The sequence below is a fragment of the Lactuca sativa genome, chromosome 9 (genome assembly GCF_002870075.4).
Source record: "Lactuca sativa cultivar Salinas chromosome 9, Lsat_Salinas_v11, whole genome shotgun sequence".
Taxonomy (NCBI): Eukaryota; Viridiplantae; Streptophyta; class Magnoliopsida; order Asterales; family Asteraceae; genus Lactuca; species Lactuca sativa.
This window is the reverse complement of record NC_056631.2, coordinates 52217334-52236280: the sequence shown is the minus strand read 5'-3', so window position 1 is coordinate 52236280 and position 18947 is coordinate 52217334. Positions and strand designations below refer to the sequence as shown.

At 35.3% G+C, this 18947-nt stretch overlaps 2 protein-coding genes and 1 long non-coding RNA gene across 3 annotated transcripts; 1 reads left to right on the top strand and 2 right to left on the bottom strand.

The window, feature by feature from the left end:
• The first annotated feature begins 2339 nt into the window (after positions 1 to 2339).
• Positions 2340 to 2868, top strand: LOC111921224 (uncharacterized). The gene has a single exon (XM_023916797.3). The coding sequence runs from the start codon at positions 2388 to 2390 to the stop codon at positions 2706 to 2708; it is 321 nt and encodes a 106-aa protein (XP_023772565.1). The 5' UTR covers positions 2340 to 2387; the 3' UTR covers positions 2709 to 2868.
• Positions 2869 to 3910: 1042 nt separating this feature from the next.
• Positions 3911 to 4894, bottom strand: LOC111921225 (uncharacterized). Its single transcript, XR_002860116.3, has 2 exons — positions 4495 to 4894; positions 3911 to 4406 (listed from the first exon to the last, which is right to left on the bottom strand). It is a non-coding gene; the product is annotated as an uncharacterized LOC111921225 (long non-coding RNA).
• A 3172-nt stretch (positions 4895 to 8066) lies between these two features.
• LOC111921226 (uncharacterized) lies at positions 8067 to 10840 on the bottom strand. Its single transcript, XM_023916799.2, has 11 exons — positions 10204 to 10840; positions 9987 to 10078; positions 9712 to 9902; positions 9550 to 9589; positions 9384 to 9465; positions 9235 to 9312; positions 9033 to 9158; positions 8837 to 8958; positions 8686 to 8725; positions 8522 to 8596; positions 8067 to 8433 (listed from the first exon to the last, which is right to left on the bottom strand). The coding sequence occupies exons 1-11, from the start codon at positions 10485 to 10487 to the stop codon at positions 8268 to 8270; spliced, it is 1296 nt and encodes a 431-aa protein (XP_023772567.1). The 5' UTR covers positions 10488 to 10840; the 3' UTR covers positions 8067 to 8267.
• Positions 10841 to 18947: the final 8107 nt, after the last annotated feature.

Genomic DNA, 18947 nt, shown 5'->3' with positions numbered 1-18947 from the left:
GTTTGTTATCATACTAGTTTGGTTCATAGTTTTAGAGGTGTTTAGTTGAATGGATTTAGTTAATTTGATCCGATCGAATAAATCCAAATTAATATTATTATTATTTTTAATAGATTAATATAGTTTGAACTAAATTAAAAATCTGAGTCGAATCAAGTTTTGTAGTAGTTTTCAAAAGTAAGAGACATTATATAAAGCAAATGGAGAGATGAGGTGGTCAAGGATTAGGGTTCAAATTGTTAGGTTTGGCAATAATACCAAATAAAACTCAAGAAAAATAGTTTCGTTTATTCTAAGTTGTGTTTCTTGATTACAGAAGGAACGGCCACAGCTTAATAGCAAACAAAACAGGAAAATTATGGAAGAAAATCCCTAAAACTTGGGGGTTCCTCAATTGATAGGGAGGAATAGATAGAAACACATTTGACAACTAATTTCAATTGAATGTATGTACGTTACAAACACCAAATCTTCGTAAAATCAAATCTACATGGTATATTTAACAAACATAGTCGGTAGCTGGTGACCAGTATCTGATAATTGTATTTTTGTTGTGTGAAGAATCATTGGCAAATGTAACTATAAGGTTTTGAAAGGTATAAAATGACAACATAAAAACTAAAAGATTCAAGCTTCTAAAAAATCTTAAAAATTACTTGAAGTATCTTTTGGACTAAAAGTATTTTGTAAAAAAAGATTTAGGTTTGTACTCCCGAAACGAAGCTTTTTTATATATAATTCAAGTTTTTTTCTATAAAACTAAATATTATAAGTAGCATACCTAAATTCCACAATTTTTGTGTATTCAAATACAATATGAAGTATTTTAGATATGTATTTCATAATATTTTTTTCACTATACAACAATTTAGGTTTTATATGATTATACGGTATAACATTTTAAAATACAAATTGTTTTGTACGAGAAAAAAAAATATAACTAAGTATAAAATATGTAATAATTTCATGGTATGCTTTGAGATTAAGACGTGGACACACCTTCCTAACTAAACCGAAACCAAACTGCTTTATATTAAATATAAATTTAGCATTTAATTTTTATGTTTATTTTTTGTCGGGTCAACAAAAAGGTGATAAAATAATGCACAAAAGATTACAAGAAGTTGGAGAAATATACAGAGGCAACTATGGGACATATTCTGACCTCTGAACTGGAAAATGTATAAGCAATTCAGATATCTGAACCACTTGCATGTTATATATAGCTGGATGAAACCCATATTCTGATTTTTGAAATCTGAACACAGTGCACATGGTTTTCATTTAATTAATTCATTAACTTTCAAGATTATTGGTGGTTAATCAATTAATTAAGTTCATTAATTATTACAAAAATAAAACTCTTGTTATAAGCTTTTCCAAACTAATAATGCAGTTTTAATTTTTCCAAAAGAATAGGATCCCCGTAATGATTTGGCTTTTGATCATTTGAAGAGTGAAGCTTATCAACAACTTAATCATATGGAATTGCGTAGGATTCCGCTGACACGACAACCACTTTTAGCTCATCGATTTTATCTTGTTCTATTCCAGAACACCAAGAAGCACGTTTATGAATATGTAATATGGTTTTTAGACGAGCTCTTAAAAAGTCAAAATATTTTAAATTAATTACTTTCTTTATGGAATCTATTGACATTATTTCCGGTATTAATTTATTTTGTAGATGTATATAGATTCCTGTAAACGTAGAACTCTTATGTATTACTAGAATGTTGAGTTGATTTTGTTTTTTTTATTAAAATAAAAACAAATCCAAAAATTCGGTTTTTAAGTATTCAAACGGATGTTTTGGATGTTTTTTTTCGGGTTTCATAGTTTAAATACGTATGATGTTTTTGTTTCAGCCACATTTAATACTTATGATGTTTTTGTTTCGATATAGTTATAGGCATAGATTTATCTTTTGACATGCTATGGGCTAAGTAAAGTTTTAATTCCTTTTGGGCTAAACTCTTATGTAATCGAGTGATTTAAGTCGAGAAAAAGATTTAGGCTTAGCCCAACAAAATTTATCCCAATAAACCAAATATAATAATAAAAAATGGAATTGTAATTCGTAACTTGCGATTTAGATCATCTTTTATCATGCGAATAACGTTCAAGATTTACAAATAATCTCCATAATCAATAATAAACCAGATATCATATTTGATATTACTCTTTATAAAATACATGGACTATTTATGTAATTTTACCTTATTAAAGTGGTTAGTCATATACTTGCCTCCTGTTACGTTGATACACATGTCAACAAGAACATGTGCCACTCAAATTTTCATGCCACGCAAAGACGCATTGTTTTCATATATACCATGATGAATTGATGATGATTACCATTCAAAGAATACGCAATTTTCACGAAAATGGAAAAAGTCGAACGAGACAAGGAGCAGATAAAAGTGGTGGCTGATGAGGCAGCCGGCAGCCGCAAAGCCAACGAAGATAGACTGAGCCACCCCATAATTTCAACTATGGAGCCTCTCACCCACGAAGCTTACGGCGGTGGAATGTACGGCAAAGATGACGATAAGCCACCACCCAAAAATCCAAGGCAACCACCGGCAAGTGAAACCCAAAGCGCCGATGGACCTTCAGATACAACTCCGGTGGTACTTAAACATAAACCACCTCCGTCTTCCGGCGATAGGGATATTGACATCACCGGCCAATCTTACATCCAGTAATCTATCAAGAAATATTTTAAATTAGTTACTGTTTTATGCAATCTATATATAGACATTATCTCCGGTATTATTTTATCTTGTAGATGTATATTGTCCTGTAAACATAGAAATCTTATGTATTACTATAAATAATAATATGCACGAGCTTTGGCTTTTGATTTTTTTTTTTTTTTTTTTTTGAACGGAGAAAGGAACTGATGTTATTCATTTTTTTTTCGTGTTTAGGATCCATCATATAGATTTTCGGATTGCATAGATCGCGAGTTTTGAGTCCAGATCCAGTCGATTTGTAATTGATGTATATTTGGTTCTGCGATATTTAATAGGTATGATATTTTAATTATTGGCATAGATTTGTCTTCTGTCATGCTATGGGTCATGGATGAGTAAAGTAATAAAGTTTTAACTAATTTTGGGCTAAATTCTCATGTAAAATTGAGTGCGAGTGATTTGAGTCGAGAAAAGATTTGGGATTAGCTCAACAAAGTTAAATCTCCAATAAATTCAATCTATAATTCTCATTGATTTCATGTTATTTTTTTTAGGAAAAATAACATAAATGTCCTACAAACTTTTTAGGGTTTACAAACTTTTTAGGGTTGATTCATTTAGTTCCTAAACTATTTTTGTGGCGGAATAAAATAAAACTATTTTTGTGCCACTATTTTTGTGGCTTCATTTATGAAGGAATAAAATAAAACTATTTTTATGGCTTTATGATGTCTGCCTGTTTTTTTTTTCCTTACTACCTAATGTAACAGTATCCTAAGCCACATAATCTTACTACCTAATGTAACAGGTATCCTAAGCCACATAATCATTTTCAGCTGATGTGGCATTGTGGCTTCCTTCATATCCAATTGAAATTGAAAGTCAAAGAAGTAATTTTGACCAAAATGTTTGAATAATTAACCAAATACAAATTATAAATAACAATTAATTAAATCAAAGCACCACCAAGTTTGTTTGTTATCAATACTTTTGATTTAAACGACTCTTTATCGGAATTGTTAGAATTGAAGTTGGTGGGTTTCAAAATAAACCGGAACCGTGAAATTAGATTCAATCTCAATGATGTGAAGTAATTGTAATGTCTGTATGCTCCAACTGATACCCAATACCACCTGATGCTTAGTAAATGATGTCCAGGAAGATTAAATGATCCAGTGGTCAAATATAAAAGTCAAAATTGACGTTCCAAGTAATGAAAAGATCAAGAAATATATAACATCATCTAAAACTCAATACAATCATTCTCCTATCCAATATTAGTCGTTTAAATCTAAAAAAAATCAGCTAAATTGTTTAGTTACTCACCAGCACCAAGGTAAACAGCATACGACGAAAAAAGGATAGCCGAAGGAACAAACGCAATCATCAAGTTATAATAAGCAATCTCTTGATCCTTAAAATTGAAATTTCTATCTTCACAATCGGTATTTGTTGTGGATTCAATTCGATGATGTTTGCAGACAGGGCAGTGTAGAAGATCACTGGGGAAACCCATTTTGAAGTTGATTGCAGATGACCATTTTTCTCTGCACCAACACCATTAGGTAACCTAATCCACCCCAAAGTTCTCTCCAAACCATTTTTTTCTACTTTCTTGTTGATTTCTTACTCCCATCACTCCAACTCTTCCATCTCGTTCACCGGAATATCCTCCCCGGCCATTAAACCATTGATTGCGTTCACTACCTGAAACAAAGATGAATTTGATGAAAATTTGAACAAAATTATACGAATTGAACACCAATTCAAAGTTAATCTAGACCGATTAACAAACCTTTTCAGGATTAAGAAAAAACGATGGTTCCCAAAATGAGAACGGAACCTGAATCATCTAGAACTTTCACGAGATCTACACTCTGATCTTTGTTAGAACAATCATCAACACGCATCTGAATAAACACATTGTGTGTTACATGATTCTACCCATCTGATGTATTCAGTAGTTAATGAAGATGAGAAATGGGGGAAGAGGAAGATAGACATCAGTCGATGGGATGAGAATAGGGTCAAAGGAATTGTAGTGTATGTGGCATATTAATTTAGTGACATGGCAAGGGCTAACCGGGTTATCCCTTCATAATATCCAAAAGGACTTAATAGATCCGAAAAATATGATTGGTTCCCGTATAAAGCCACAAAATAAGTTAAGTGACTAAATGAATAAATTCTAGAAACATAATAGGGCATATATGTCTTTTTCCCTATTTTTTACATAAATTTTATTAAAAACAAATAAGATTGGAGGGAGTGGTGCCACACTTCCTCATGAAACCGTAGTGCCACGTAGGCACCACGTCATCATTTACAACAGAATATGGTTTCATACTAAACATAAAGAGTGGTGCCATACTTTGGCTTTTTTTTTGTTTGTTTAATAAATAATTGGGATTTATAAGTCAATAGTGGATTGTGTCATTTCTAAAACTAATTATGTAGAGAGAAGTTAAGCATGGTTTTTTCTGTTTGTAGACCAAACTCCAGGGATCTATTATGCCAAATTCAGAAAATAGGATTTCTTCTTTCTTGTAGCTCTCGTTGCCTGATTTCCTTCATTGTTAACCTGCCAAACTCGAATTTTTGAAAGTAATTCAATTCTTAGCCTCAAATAGCTTCCCTTTCGAATCTTAAAAGCCTTTGGAAGGCAGCCAATCACAAATCATGACCAAGTGTGGCTGGGGACTACTGCAGTGCGGCCTCCACTGCACCCAAACCGCGGTGGAGGGCGCGGTGTTCATGTTGAGGTGGATGGAGACTACGGTCTCTACCGTAGCCACTCCCCCAAGTCTAAATCATCTAGTGATTCTTTTTCATTTTATGGGTGTTTGGATGTGTTTTTTGGACTCTAAAAATGTTTTTAGATATAAATACTTATGGGCTGAGTTTTTTAAAAAGTGTTTGGATTAGTTTATATGGTGAAAAACTCAATAGGCCAATAAGTTAAAAAGTTTTTGACTTAAAAATTGTTTTTTTGAAGTTATTTTGGTTAAAAAGTCATAAACAATTTTCAAAAAGCTAAATTTTACATGCTTATTAAAAAATGTTTTTTTTTGAAGCTTATGGAAAAACTATTTTGAAAAGTGCTTTTGAGTTTGTCAAACAATTTTTTGACTTATTAACTTTTCAATAAGTTAATAAGATGTTTTAAGAAGCAATCATAAACACCCCTTCTTAATTGGGTGGCTGCCACGACAATTTGTTATATTCATCAGAAAATTGAAACCCCGTAGGAAAGAAAATGCTCCCGAAGGAAATCGAACTCAAGACCTCCAAGGAAAGTGTTGCGTCTGAACCACCGAGCTATGAATTTTTTGATATGTTTTGATGCTTTATCTTCTGACCGCAATATGGATAATATGATTGAAGAAAGTTGTAATTATACATGTTGATATGATACAAACATACTATTTTGGGTTCTCAACTCCCAAATCATATTTCAGAGCTATATTTTTCTTTCGGATAATGACTTAAAAATGTAATATACTTTTTAATTTGTATACATTTTGTTACTCAGTTTGTTAATTGTCGACATTTAGTCCTTACGACCGGCTACTCTAGATTAAGCCGGAAAAATGACTTAATAGGGTAATATATTTTTCGGGTTGTACACATTTAGTCCTTAATGTTTTTTGTACATATTTAGTCTTTATGATCGGTTTATTCATATTTTGCTCACGACATTCTATGTGGGACAATCATTATTGAAATGTTCTCATATGTCGCTCGTCCTTCACTTATATAAGTAACATAATTCATGAATCAGTCAAATAATGTTGATTTCGTAGTTTTCTCTAAGCAGAAGATGTCATCGGGTTCAGTTTCATCTATTTCCATAGCACACAGCGGGATTCTTTGTGATTACTTCCTCCCAACTCGAATTCACACTTCTAAGACAAAGAATCTTGTTGTCTGCTATGGAGATATATGAAACTAAAGTCGAAAACATCTTATGCTTGAAGAAAACAGGACACCAACATTATTTGACCGATTCATGAATTAGGTTACCGATATAAGTGAAGGATGAGTCACGTATGAGAACATTTCATTAATGATTGTCTCGCATAGTATGTTGTGAGCAAAATATGAAAAACTAGTAATAAGAACTAAATATGTACAAAAACATTAGAACTAAATGTGTACAAACTGACAAATATATTACCATATTAAGTCATTTTTTTTTGCTTAACCTGGAGTAGCCGGTTGTAAGGACTGAATGTGGACAGAAAAACAAGTTAAATAGTCAAATATAGACAAAAAACAGAGAAACTCAAATAACGAAAACTTTGTTGCAACCCTTCAATATGTTTTAATAAACATGTTTTTTTATATATTTAGATATTAATAAATACGTTTTAAATATATAAAATTTAGTTATTAATAAATACTTTTTAAATATATAAACAGATTTATGTATTTAAATATATATTATATATGCATTTTATCATTTGAATATTTATTTTTATAAATAAAAATTCTTTACACGTTTGAATATGTATAAAACCGTTATTTATACGCTTAATATTAATAAAAATGTTTTCTTTCTATAAAACCGCACAAAGATTATTTTATTGAAAACTATACTTTATTTTTGTTAAAAAATATATTATATACAATAGAATTCATATTTTTTTCTTTATATAAATAAAGATTAGTGATGACACATTTTCATATTTCTTTTATTGAAATTCATGGTAGTTTGGAGCATAACATAAAACAATCCACAATTCATTCAACTTAAGGAGAGTTAAATAGAATGTGGAGTTGGCAAGAGAACTCAACCATCTTTCATCTTTTTTTTTTTGAACCGGCAGTTGAATTAAGGCCACTGCCAAAAAGCAAAGGCAGGACAAAAGGAGAACCACAGTTACAAAATGTTTAACAGGCAACAACACCAATTAGCCTAAACCATCTTTCATCTTTTAAAAACGAAAATTTTACACCAAAATATTTCCATGATTCTTTCAATAAATATTAAAGTCAACCGTCTCTTTAATTTTATTTTATTGAAATCTTATTCAATTCCCAATTATATATGTTACATTTTTCAAAATGGATTTCGGTTAAAGTTCCACTTTCAATGGATTGGCTACGAAGTCCCCATCACGGGTTTGGTTAAATATCTATTTTTAAAATTTTTATATTTTATAAAAGATTAAAAAAAAAAAAGTTAAATTCGGTTAAAATAGGCATTGTGTAGAACCGGTTAAATAAAGCCGGCTTAAGGAGCGGTCAAGGCACAGGCCCATGAACTCAAGGTACATTTATTGGCCCAAAACACGATTATAAACCAGATAAGGCCCATTAAGGGCCCGGTTATTGTAAGGTCATCAGACTTTCCCCGGACCAATCTTTGTGGGAATGATCCATATTCCATGCTTTACTCTTAGTTTTAACAAACCATGAATGTTGCAAAGAGGCTTAAACATAAAATACCTAAACTACCCAACCAATATCAAATGAATGAACAATATGTCTATCAAAGAAGAAATACAATCGGCCAAAAATGAAAATAATGAAACAAAAAAAAAAAAAGGCAACATGAGGTTTGAATCACTGTGAAGGTGGCGACGAAGGGCCGTCTTTAGGAGGTGATGATGAAGAACCAAAATCAAGATACGGGTACACACCCTGACCCGGTGGTTTCTCCTGTGGTTGGATCGATAGCAGTTGACTTGAATCACCAACAACATCAGCCCATCCATAATGTGGTTCCCCCCTTTTAAATATTTTAATCAAACATAAAAGTCAAAAAACTAATTGTGTTTTAACTTTTTAATAAAACAAATAATCCAACTTAAACTTACTCGTAATAAGTTTCCTCATCTACAACAATATCCCAACTTTCACCCGTTGTGCTTTTCCCATACTTGTGCACCTTTCTGCTACCAAAAAATAAATAAATAAATAAATAAACAATGACAAATTTGTAAAAACTTTGTTAAGTCGTTTATTTATTTGACAAACATACCCGTTTCCCAAGTGTTCTTCCCCCCATGTCCTTGACCAACCTGATACACATATGATTAAAAAAGTGTCAATAAATTATATTTTAAGCAATTTTTATAAGTTCTTTTTTTTTTTAAATTAAAAAAAAATAAATAAATAAGAATAAGACGTACGTTCACCAACAGGTGATACATGCCATGTTTCTCCTTGACGAGAGCCGATACCCGCAAAAAATTTCTCCTCCCATTTGTCTCCCCATTTCGTTCCAAGTTCAGTTTCAGCCCATTTATCAGTCCTAAAAACAAAAATAAATATAAATATAAAGAAAAGATTGAACTATTTACTTTCATTATTGGCCAAAAAGAATACCATTTTAGAACAGATCCTCTTCCATCATAATGTTCTCCCCATTTCTCCCACCATGATTGTTCATTTAGTCTACCATATTTATGTGCTCCTTTTTCAGTCCAACCCTTCGCATCATATTTCTCCCACCTAATGTAACAAAACATTTATGTGTGTAAAAGAAGTAAATGCCCTTCAAGATAGCCCTAAAAAACTACATACATACCAATTCTCATACCAACCGGCATTTTCTATGCCTGATTTTGCTTGCTTTTGTGCACTTCTTTCAATCCTTGCTAAATTACTGCAATTTACAGAACCAATTTCGTGTCACTAAGATCAAGATGTATAATTTCTTAAAATTACAATATTAACCTCCATTCGTCTTGGTGAAGAACTTCTCGCCATGTTTCCCACCATGAATCCCCTTGAGAATTTCTTCCGGATTTCTCAACGCCTGCATATACATGATAGTACATCGCCATATATTTATATCCATATTTTTTTATTATTTAACTCTTATTTATATTTATATTTATACCTAGTTCTTTGTATCCGCTCCAATCACTTTTCTCCCACCACTGTCAATGACATCAACAAATTACAAATCCAATTAATGCATCCACCTGGGGTGATACTTTATAAGCAAGGTTATATAAACAATGGAGTTCATACTTCAGACATATAATAAGTAAATAAATACCGTTTCTTTCCATTCTGAAGAGCCATCATCACTTTTACCACCCATCTTTGTCCATCTACATCTGAATCCATTTTCACCCAAGTCTTCTCCACTTTCTCTGTACCATGAACTACCATCAACATTGACTCCAGATTCATTCACATGTTCACTCAAACTGATGCCCCAATCCTTCTCGTTTGCAATACCAGTGTCTACAATTACAAAAACCACAAATAGCCCACAAGTAAATGGAAAGAAATTGCCGTGTGTTGAAGGATTCAGATTTCAGAAGTTACCTCTTTTTGGTGGAGTGTCACGTGATTGAGGCCCGGAATTTCTTGTGGTGCAGCGTGGGAAGAACTTCTCTTGTCTTGAAGGATTCAGAGATCTACAGCAATTCGAACGCAAGTTAAATTTCAAGCTTCAGGATAAATCTATGTATGTCCCTCAATTGAATATTAAGAAAATGAAGGGAGTGTGCTCCTGAAAATACAAAGTATCGGAAAAACGTACTGTGATGATGCAAAGGGCAATGCAGGAGCAGCTTGTACTCGGACTTTGTGACTCTTCTTCTTCAACTCAATTGGCCATTCCTCAGTATTACTCCCACCTTTACGACCCGACCCATTAGCAATTCTCCGGATCGGCACTACCTTGCCGGAACAGCAGTATAAAATTCTACAATCGCTGCCGCGAATCAAAACCCTCCGACGGAGAAGCGCCGTTGGGCGGAAATCCACATCCGACTTCCGCAGCCGCAACCCAAATGCCGGGGGCACAGCAGGGGTCGATGCCATTATCGAAATTTGAAATGAATTTGTTCGCAATCACGAGAATGTCATTAAGAACCTAATAGATTTTGCCCAGAAAGACATAAAATTAAAACCCTAGTTTGCAGTTATTCTATTTAAAAACCTTATAACCATAACCTCCTAAATTTTCCAAAAAATTGCGTCGCTCGTCTGATTTTAAACGGGAATTTCTAGGCTAGAAAATGCTATCGAAGCTGCAAGGGTGAAATTCGGAGTTTATGAAGAGAAAAAACGAGCAGCAAATCTTTGGGAGTGTTCTCTAGAGACTAGAGTAGTAGTTGTTGGTCGAAGTTGAAAGCTGGATTTCGAGGTTTTGCGTTTGTATGAGAATGGAGATGATCGGAATGGGCGTGTTTTTAAGATGTTTTGAGAATCCCGGAGTTGAAGGTGGGCTCCGCCGTTGATGGTAATAGTATATCCCATTATTCCATTGATTTTTTGACACGTGGCGAGGTCTTTTGACTCGTACACACACGACTTATTATCGAATTAATATATAAATAAATTAAGACAAATTTCATCCAAAGACCAAATAGAATAGGTATTTGAACATTTTGGTCATGAAAATTTGAATTTTGTAGAATGATCAAGGGATTCGCAGAGGGGTTCTACGAAAGTATTTTACCTTCCGAGGAATATGAATATTAACGACAAATTGAGGTGGCAGGGGAAATAGACAAAAAAAAAAGTCTGTTGCATACTTCCTTAAAGGAGGCTTTGCAGAAAGTTTGTTGAGGCTCTGTGTATCTGTTGTTCATCGGCACACCTCTGTGGAATTGTTATTTCAGCTAATCATAGCAAAAATCGGGATTTCATTACTTGTAACGTCTGTGTTTCCGGGCTTGCCACTTTTAGCAATGTAATAGTCTAGGTTAACCTTTGTAACCCGTTTTGAAATAATAAGATTGTATTATTTGAGTATTATGTGTTTTGGTGTTTAATTGCTTAATTATGTGCTTTGATTAATTAAGAATAAAAATAAGCGTCAAAATTTAAGTGTAAAATAAACTTAATATCTTTGAATAATGTTGTAGTAGTTGAAACGAGGTTTCCGAATATATATAGAACGCCCAAATCTGACTTCGCATGAGGAAGTTATGATTTATCGAAGTTTCGACTTAGCGGTATGCAGCCTGTTTTACTCGATTTGAGATCGAGGGGTTTTTAGCCGAAGCAATCTAAATGAGAATCGAAGATCTCATTGTTGGTATCGAAGCGATGAAAAGTTAGGCGATAACGGACGTCAAACAAAGAAGTTATGAATTTATAACAAAGTTTTTCTGTCGCGGCCTATTAAAAATAAATAATAAAAATAAAGTCAAAATTAGCCGACGAAGTCTAAACGAAAGTTGTAGAGCGTAGTCTCACCTTCGCGTGGATATAAAGAACGTCGAAAACGGAGTTCGTATGGAGAAGATATGACTTTCCGAAGTTTATTAATTATTTTGTATTTATTTTTAATCTTTAATTCCGGCATTATCCGAAGCGGAGTTAGCAGTCCGATCCGAGGTACGCCTCGCGTACACGAGTACGTCCCACGTACTCCGAAGAGTGTCGACACTTCGGATGACGCATGCAGTGACGACTTCGAAGACCTGTACGCCCCGCGTACAGGCGTACGCCCCGCGTACTCCGAGGCTCCAGCCTCCTATAAATAGGATGCGAGGGCAGCCGAACCAATTGCCAATTTCCTCTCTTCTCTCTCCCGTTTTGCATCGTTTTGCGTGCCAGAAATATCCCGAAGCCCCGGTATTACTCTCGAGCCCCGAGGCAAGTCCCGAGATCCCGAAGATCCCGAGAAGTTGTCACAACTAGAAATTTTGTGTCTTGTAATCACTATGCTTAAGTAAAATGTTGAATCAAAAACTTAAGAGCATGTGTGATACCTATTATTATGACATCAAAAACTTCAACCAAATACATCATACAAATACTACAAATAGTCAACAAACAATTGGAAACCCTAGAAGTTCTTGTTTAGGTCCATGTTGGACTAGGACTTCCTTATTGGACTCAATGGACCAATAAGCTTCCAATTTGACTATCATGGGCTTAGAACCCTTAATTGGGCTCTAATTGGACCCACATTAATTTAATTCAACATTTTGGGCCATTTTGGGCCTAAAATGAAATAAATTAAAAGTTTTGAACCATGATTAACCTAAAATAGCCCAACAAAGTGTAAAATTCATATTATATTTCTTTTAGATTAAAACTCATCCAAACTAACTCTAATATTGGGCTTAGGGGCAAAAAGCCCAAAAATCCTTTCTTCCCTCTCCATTCTCGGCCCAAGCCCAAGGAAAAGGAAGAGTTGACCTTGGATTGCCACCTCACCTTTATTTGTTGGGTCTCCATGCATGCAACTCATACTTCCAAGCATCTATCTTGTCAAAGTCACTCTCTTCTTTCCCTTCTCTCCCTCTCGGCCGAATCCCAAACACACACACAAACATTTCACTCATCTTTTCTCTCAAGGAACTCTCTCCATTCCTCTCCAAATTTTCGAGATCTAAGAGGTGTTCAAGGGATTTCTTCCACAAAAATCATCATCTAGGTAAGTTGAAACTTGGATCCACACTTTAAACTTCTTTTTATATCCAAAAATCTCTTCTTAACTCATATGAAATCATAATCTTGTGTCTTAGAACCTCTCAAACTCGAGATCATCAAGAAAAGGTTGCTTAGGCCGAGAATCATCCCATTTCCTTTCCATTTCTCCTCCAAAACCGAAACCACATCCAAAGGTGAGCTTCATACTCCCTATTTTTCTGTTTTATAAGTTTTGTGGGGTGGGGGGGATACAAGTGAACGTGTAGATCTATATGTATTTTGTATGTCTTGTATGATTTCTATGCTTATATGTGTGTTTTTGTGTGATTATGACGTTAGATCTAGTCATAAGCCCCTAAAAATCGAGATATACTTTATGTTAAATGATATTAGCATCAAATATATTTTTACATACAAATTATTCCAAGAAAAATAGCTAAGTGGCTTAATAACATCTTCTTTGGGCTAAAAACTCAATTTTTGGACATAAAATGTTAAAAATATAAAGTTAAAGGGCCCAAACTGACATATCACGAATTTTGATGGGTGAGATGAGTCAAAACAGTTTCAATAAAGTATTTTCTGGAAATACATTCTTTTGGAGGATTAAAAATATAAATTTCAAGCTTAATGGGCTAAAAATGGCATTTTTGGCCCAATAGGGCCCAATATGCGAAATTTTCTGTTTTGAAGGGCCAAAACTGTATTTTTCTGCAAAACAGTGGACTACTAGTGTTCCAAGTCCTTTTCTAAGGTTTAAAATGCTTTTCAAAATTTAAAAGGACCAAAGTTGCAAAAATTTTCCAATTTGGGCCAAAATTGTAAAAACTGCGAAAAAGAGGGGTTACAACCGAGAAAACTGTATTTTCAGGGACTAAAACTGTTTTCAACTAAAAATATGCTGAAAAATATCAATTTCAATAAGTTTTGGTGTTTAAAATGTCAAGAAAAATGGTTTAAGGACCAAACCGGAAATTTATTTATTTAAAGGGTTGAAAAAGTAAATTTACAACAAAAAGAGGGGCTGTAACAGAAAAAAATTTCAATGCTAATTCGATACATCCATTGTGATCAAATATTGGCACTGCGACTACCGACGAATTTCAATACACAACAATACCAAAAATCGTTGTTAAACGAATTGATTCGGTCTCGAATCAATAACAACCCGAAACTACTAACGCGACGATAACTCGATTCATACAAGTAACATTTGGGAATTTAATACACACATGAGAGTGCATAGACGTCTACGCACCACCTTTGGGCCCAAAAGTGTAAAATCTTGTTTGTTGGGCCTAGCTAGCCCGATGACCTGATCTTTAGGCCCGAAGACTTCAACCTTACGAGTTGTTGAGTCTTACATGATCCAACACAACGTAAAAGGACTTTCAATGGCTATTATACTATTGGTCCCCAAGGGTCCTTTGGTACTGCTAGTAAAGTCAGTTATGCTAATGCGAATCGGGTCAAGGGCCCTTCGTACTCTTTTTTTTATCCCCAACCGACTAACGGAGTTATCGAGGTCTTCGTGCCCTCGTCTCTTCGGATGTGGGACTACTAGAAGTCAGGGCGGTTGGATTACGTGAATAGTACGGACGACGCCTACGGGATCGTTAGTATAGTTGTAAACTGGTCGTTTGTGTAACGCGTGTTTATAGCAATTCACCATGCGCAATAATCTGACGTCGCCTGGAATCAATGACTTCACACGCCGCGATGATACAACAACTACATGGAATTCAAAGTGTTAGGAAAACATCGGGGTTTCCTAGGGTTTTTCAATACATACGGTTTCGAAATGTACACAAGTTCTATGAACAATTTTTACAACTATAGAAACAAACAAGCATACTTATGGATCTTCACAAACTTTTTCATAAACTCTTTTAAGAAAATATCGGATTTTCTGGTAGTTTTTTTTTCAAAACAATACAAAACATTGCTTTTCAAATACCGCTTATGAACTCACCAACATTTCATATGTTGACGTTTTTCAAAATACTTGTATTCTCGGGTAACAAGTGAACCAAAGGAAAAACGTACTCAGTGATGGCTTGCCGTTTGTTTATCTATGAACCGAACAATTTATTTTGGGAATGTAATGCTTAACAATGTACTCAGTGTAAACCTTATCAGTTGTACTATATTAATGCATGGTGACGAATGATGTTATGTTTCATATATATTCAATGTTATGGTATTCAATTAAGTCACGACAGCCCTCGGACGTTTCCGCCGTCTGGTTCGGGGGTGTGACAGAAGTGCGGTCCCCGAGCCGAAGCTCTGCCCGCGAGAAGTTCGATTTTTGAAGAGATCTTCCAGATCTGCTGAGGATTACTACTTCTGCAAGTCATAGTGCTGTCCGATCATCTTCTGATCAAGTGAGTGTGTAGTTACTTCCTTCTAACACATAAATATTAAGTATTTTCTATAAAATACGTGCTATGTGTATAATATAAAGTTGTTTATATGTGTGAGTGTATGCTAAGTTTCATAAACACGATAATAATACAAGTATGGTTTGAGTGTATTAAGTATATTGTTGTTTATATGTGTGAATGTGTATTCACTTTCTTCAAACTCATAGATATGATTTATTCTCTATGAGATACGTGTTATGTGTGTGTGCCTCATCTGTTATGTGAAATATGTGTTGAATAAAGCATGCTATACAGGTTTTTAAACTATGTATACAAATGTATATTTTTATCTACTAATATGTTGGGTAGAGCATGGGTAGATAGTTGGTGTGTAATAAACAGATGAGAGGCCTCGTTGTTGTTTGATTTAGTCATCTAGCGGAGTTTAGATGACGACCACATACTTTTCTAGATAGTCTTGTGGAAACATTAGCAGGTTCGCCACCTGTAGGTGTTAATGAACTTGGGTGTTCATTCGCTGTACTCCATCCCCCTCATGGTTGCCTTATTTGACTTATATTGCTGAGGTACCCCCGAAGCATGTGTTGTCGCTCCGATGAAATATTCTTAGACTAGGTCCCTTATGTTAGTTGTCTTAGGGACATAAAGTGAGAATAACGGGAATGAGTAATTGGGTTATTGTTGGTTGCTGAAAATTAAATATGATTATTTATTGTGGGTTGAAACCCTATATGCTCACCAGGTTCCCAAGCCTGACCCACTCAGTTTTATTTGTATTACAGGAAGTGGCGCAAGGGCATGAGATGGATGAACCATCAGTTGTTTTGTTTACAAGTCTGTATATGTATATATTTGTTGAATGACTTGTAATGTTATCATTTATGCTTATTGGTGTGTATCAGAACATGACACCCCGAGTTTTGATTATAATGAAAATACATTTCTTTTATGAAATGCTTTGGTAAACATTGTTTTATCATGTTTTTTTTTGGGAACAAATTCCACAACTCTCTCAATTCAAAAGGATTTACTCTGAAAATATTTTAAAAGCATAAATGAAAATCGGTCTTTTCTGGCCGAGACTTTGGGGATGTCACAGTTTGGTATCAGAGCATTAGTTTAAGCGAACTAGGAATTCGTAGAATTTCTAGACTTAAACTTAGAATGCTAAGTGAAGTTTTGAGATGTGTGTCTGTTATGTTTTAGACACGTGCACTAGTTTATTTTCGGAAAGTTGCCTAAAATGCTTTATGTGCTAAATGTTATATGTTGCCATATATGATATTATTTGTTCGGATCTATGGTCTGTTGCCGACCGGATCTAGAAACCTTATGTGTGTAGGATTCTAAGCGTACGTCTACGATATTAGAACTAGCATGTAAACGTTTCGGAGTGATAAGGATGATTTGAATATCTATCGTGATTAAGGATCTAATTTCACCTTATTCGGTTTGTAGATCAAAATGGTGAGAACAAGAAGTGGATTTGGAAATGCTGATGAAAACAGGAATCAACCACCATTGATTGAACAAATACCTGTCGTAGCAGCAGCACCTGAGCCAATAACCATGGCTGGTGTGCAATTGATGATTCAGGCGATGTTGGATCGTCAGATGGATGAAACTAGACGGTTGCTTCAGCAGAATCGTGAAGAACTGTCAATTCCTGTGGAAGAGCCCGAATTAAATGAAGGGCACTCGGAAGGTGGAAACTTCAGTGGGTCTGTTGGTCCAGCCAACCCACCGATAGTTAGGCAAGATAACCGTGATGGGAGGAATGATGGAATGGGATGCAAGTACAAGGACTTTTTGACTTGCAAACCATCGACCTTTAATGGAAAAGAGGATCCGATTGGAGTTATGGATTGGATCTCCGAAATGGAGCTAGCCTTTATGACTTGTGGCTGTAGAGGCAAGTTGCAGACTATCTATGCAGTGCGACAATTCCGAGGTGGAGCCGTTCGTTGGTGGAACACTCTAGGGAAGACTTTGAGCCCTAATGAGCCACTGCAATTGTCATGGGCAGAGTTCTTGGTGCAGTTCAAGCGCAAGTTCTGCTCGGCTCAAAATCTGTTGGAGTTGGAGAACAAGTTTCTGACATTGACGAAAGGCAGCATGTCAGTTGATGAATACACCAATAACTTCACAGATAAGATGGAGTTTGCTTTGCGCATCGTTCCAGATGAGCTGACAAAGGTGGATCGGTATGCGAAGGGACTCCCATGGGAGTACGAGGTGCCAGTACGTCAGACACTTACTCTAGAGGCTGCTATCTGGGCTGCCAAGTCTGTTGAGAACATGATTAAGGGGAGAACCACCGACAAGGTTGAGGTTGGTGAGAAAAGGAAGTTTGAGGGAACATCTGGTTCCGGTAAGAAAAGCAAATTTTCGAAATCTGATTCGAAAAAGTTTGGAGGAAAAGGAGGCGAAGCAAAGTGGTGTGATAAGTGTAAGAAAAAGCACTTTGGGAAATGTAGCGAGGATGTGACCTGCTACAAGTGTGGAAAGGTTGGACATTATGCCAATGAATGTTCGAACAACAAAAGGATGTGTTTTGGGTGCAATGAAGAGGGGCATATTTTGAAAGACTGTCCGAAGAAGAAGGAGGCAGCTAGGCCCAACATTCCACCAAAGCCGAAGGCGAGAGCCTTCTAGATGACACTTGAGGCTGCTAAAGATGAAGCTGATGTCGCTTCAGGTACCTTTCTCGTAAACGAATTACCTGCTCAAATATTGTTTGATTCTGGAGCCAACTAGTCCTTTATTTCGCATGAGTTTGGTAGAAAGCTAGCTTTGCCTGTTGATAGACTAGATAATGCTTTATTAGTCGAAGTTGCTAGTGGCAAGTTTGTACCTGTTAGCCATCGTATGAAAAACATCTTAATTGATCTTAATGGGAATAAGTTCCACGAGGAATTATTGCCTATCGAGCTAAATGGTTTCGACATCGTGTTGGGAATGGATTGGCTTAGCGCCAATGATGCCGAAATTTTATGCAAGAAGAAGATAGTTAAAGTAAACCCGTCTGGGAAAGATTCGTTTATGGTGTATGGGGACAAACGCAGAGTGAATTCTGGAATCATTTCTCTAATGAAAGCCAGAAAATGTTTGACCAAGGGATGTACATCATATTTAGCATTTGTGATTGATGCTAAGAAAGAAAAGAAGGTGATGCAGAGCATTCTAGTGGTGTGTGATTATCCGGAAGTATTTCCCGAAGATCTTCCTGGATTACCACCTGATAGACAAGTGGAGTTCAGAATAGACTTGTTACCAGGAACCACGCCATTAGCAAAAGCACCTTATCGATTAGCACCGACGGAGATGAAGGAGCTAATGATGCAACTTCAGGAGTTATTGAACAAAGGTTTCATTAGACCTAGTTCATCGCCCTGGGGACCTCCGGTGTTATTTGTGAAGAAGAAAGATGGAAGTATGAGAATGTGCATCGATTACAGAGAGCTGAACAAGGCAACAATAAAGAATAGATATCCGTTGCCAAGGATTG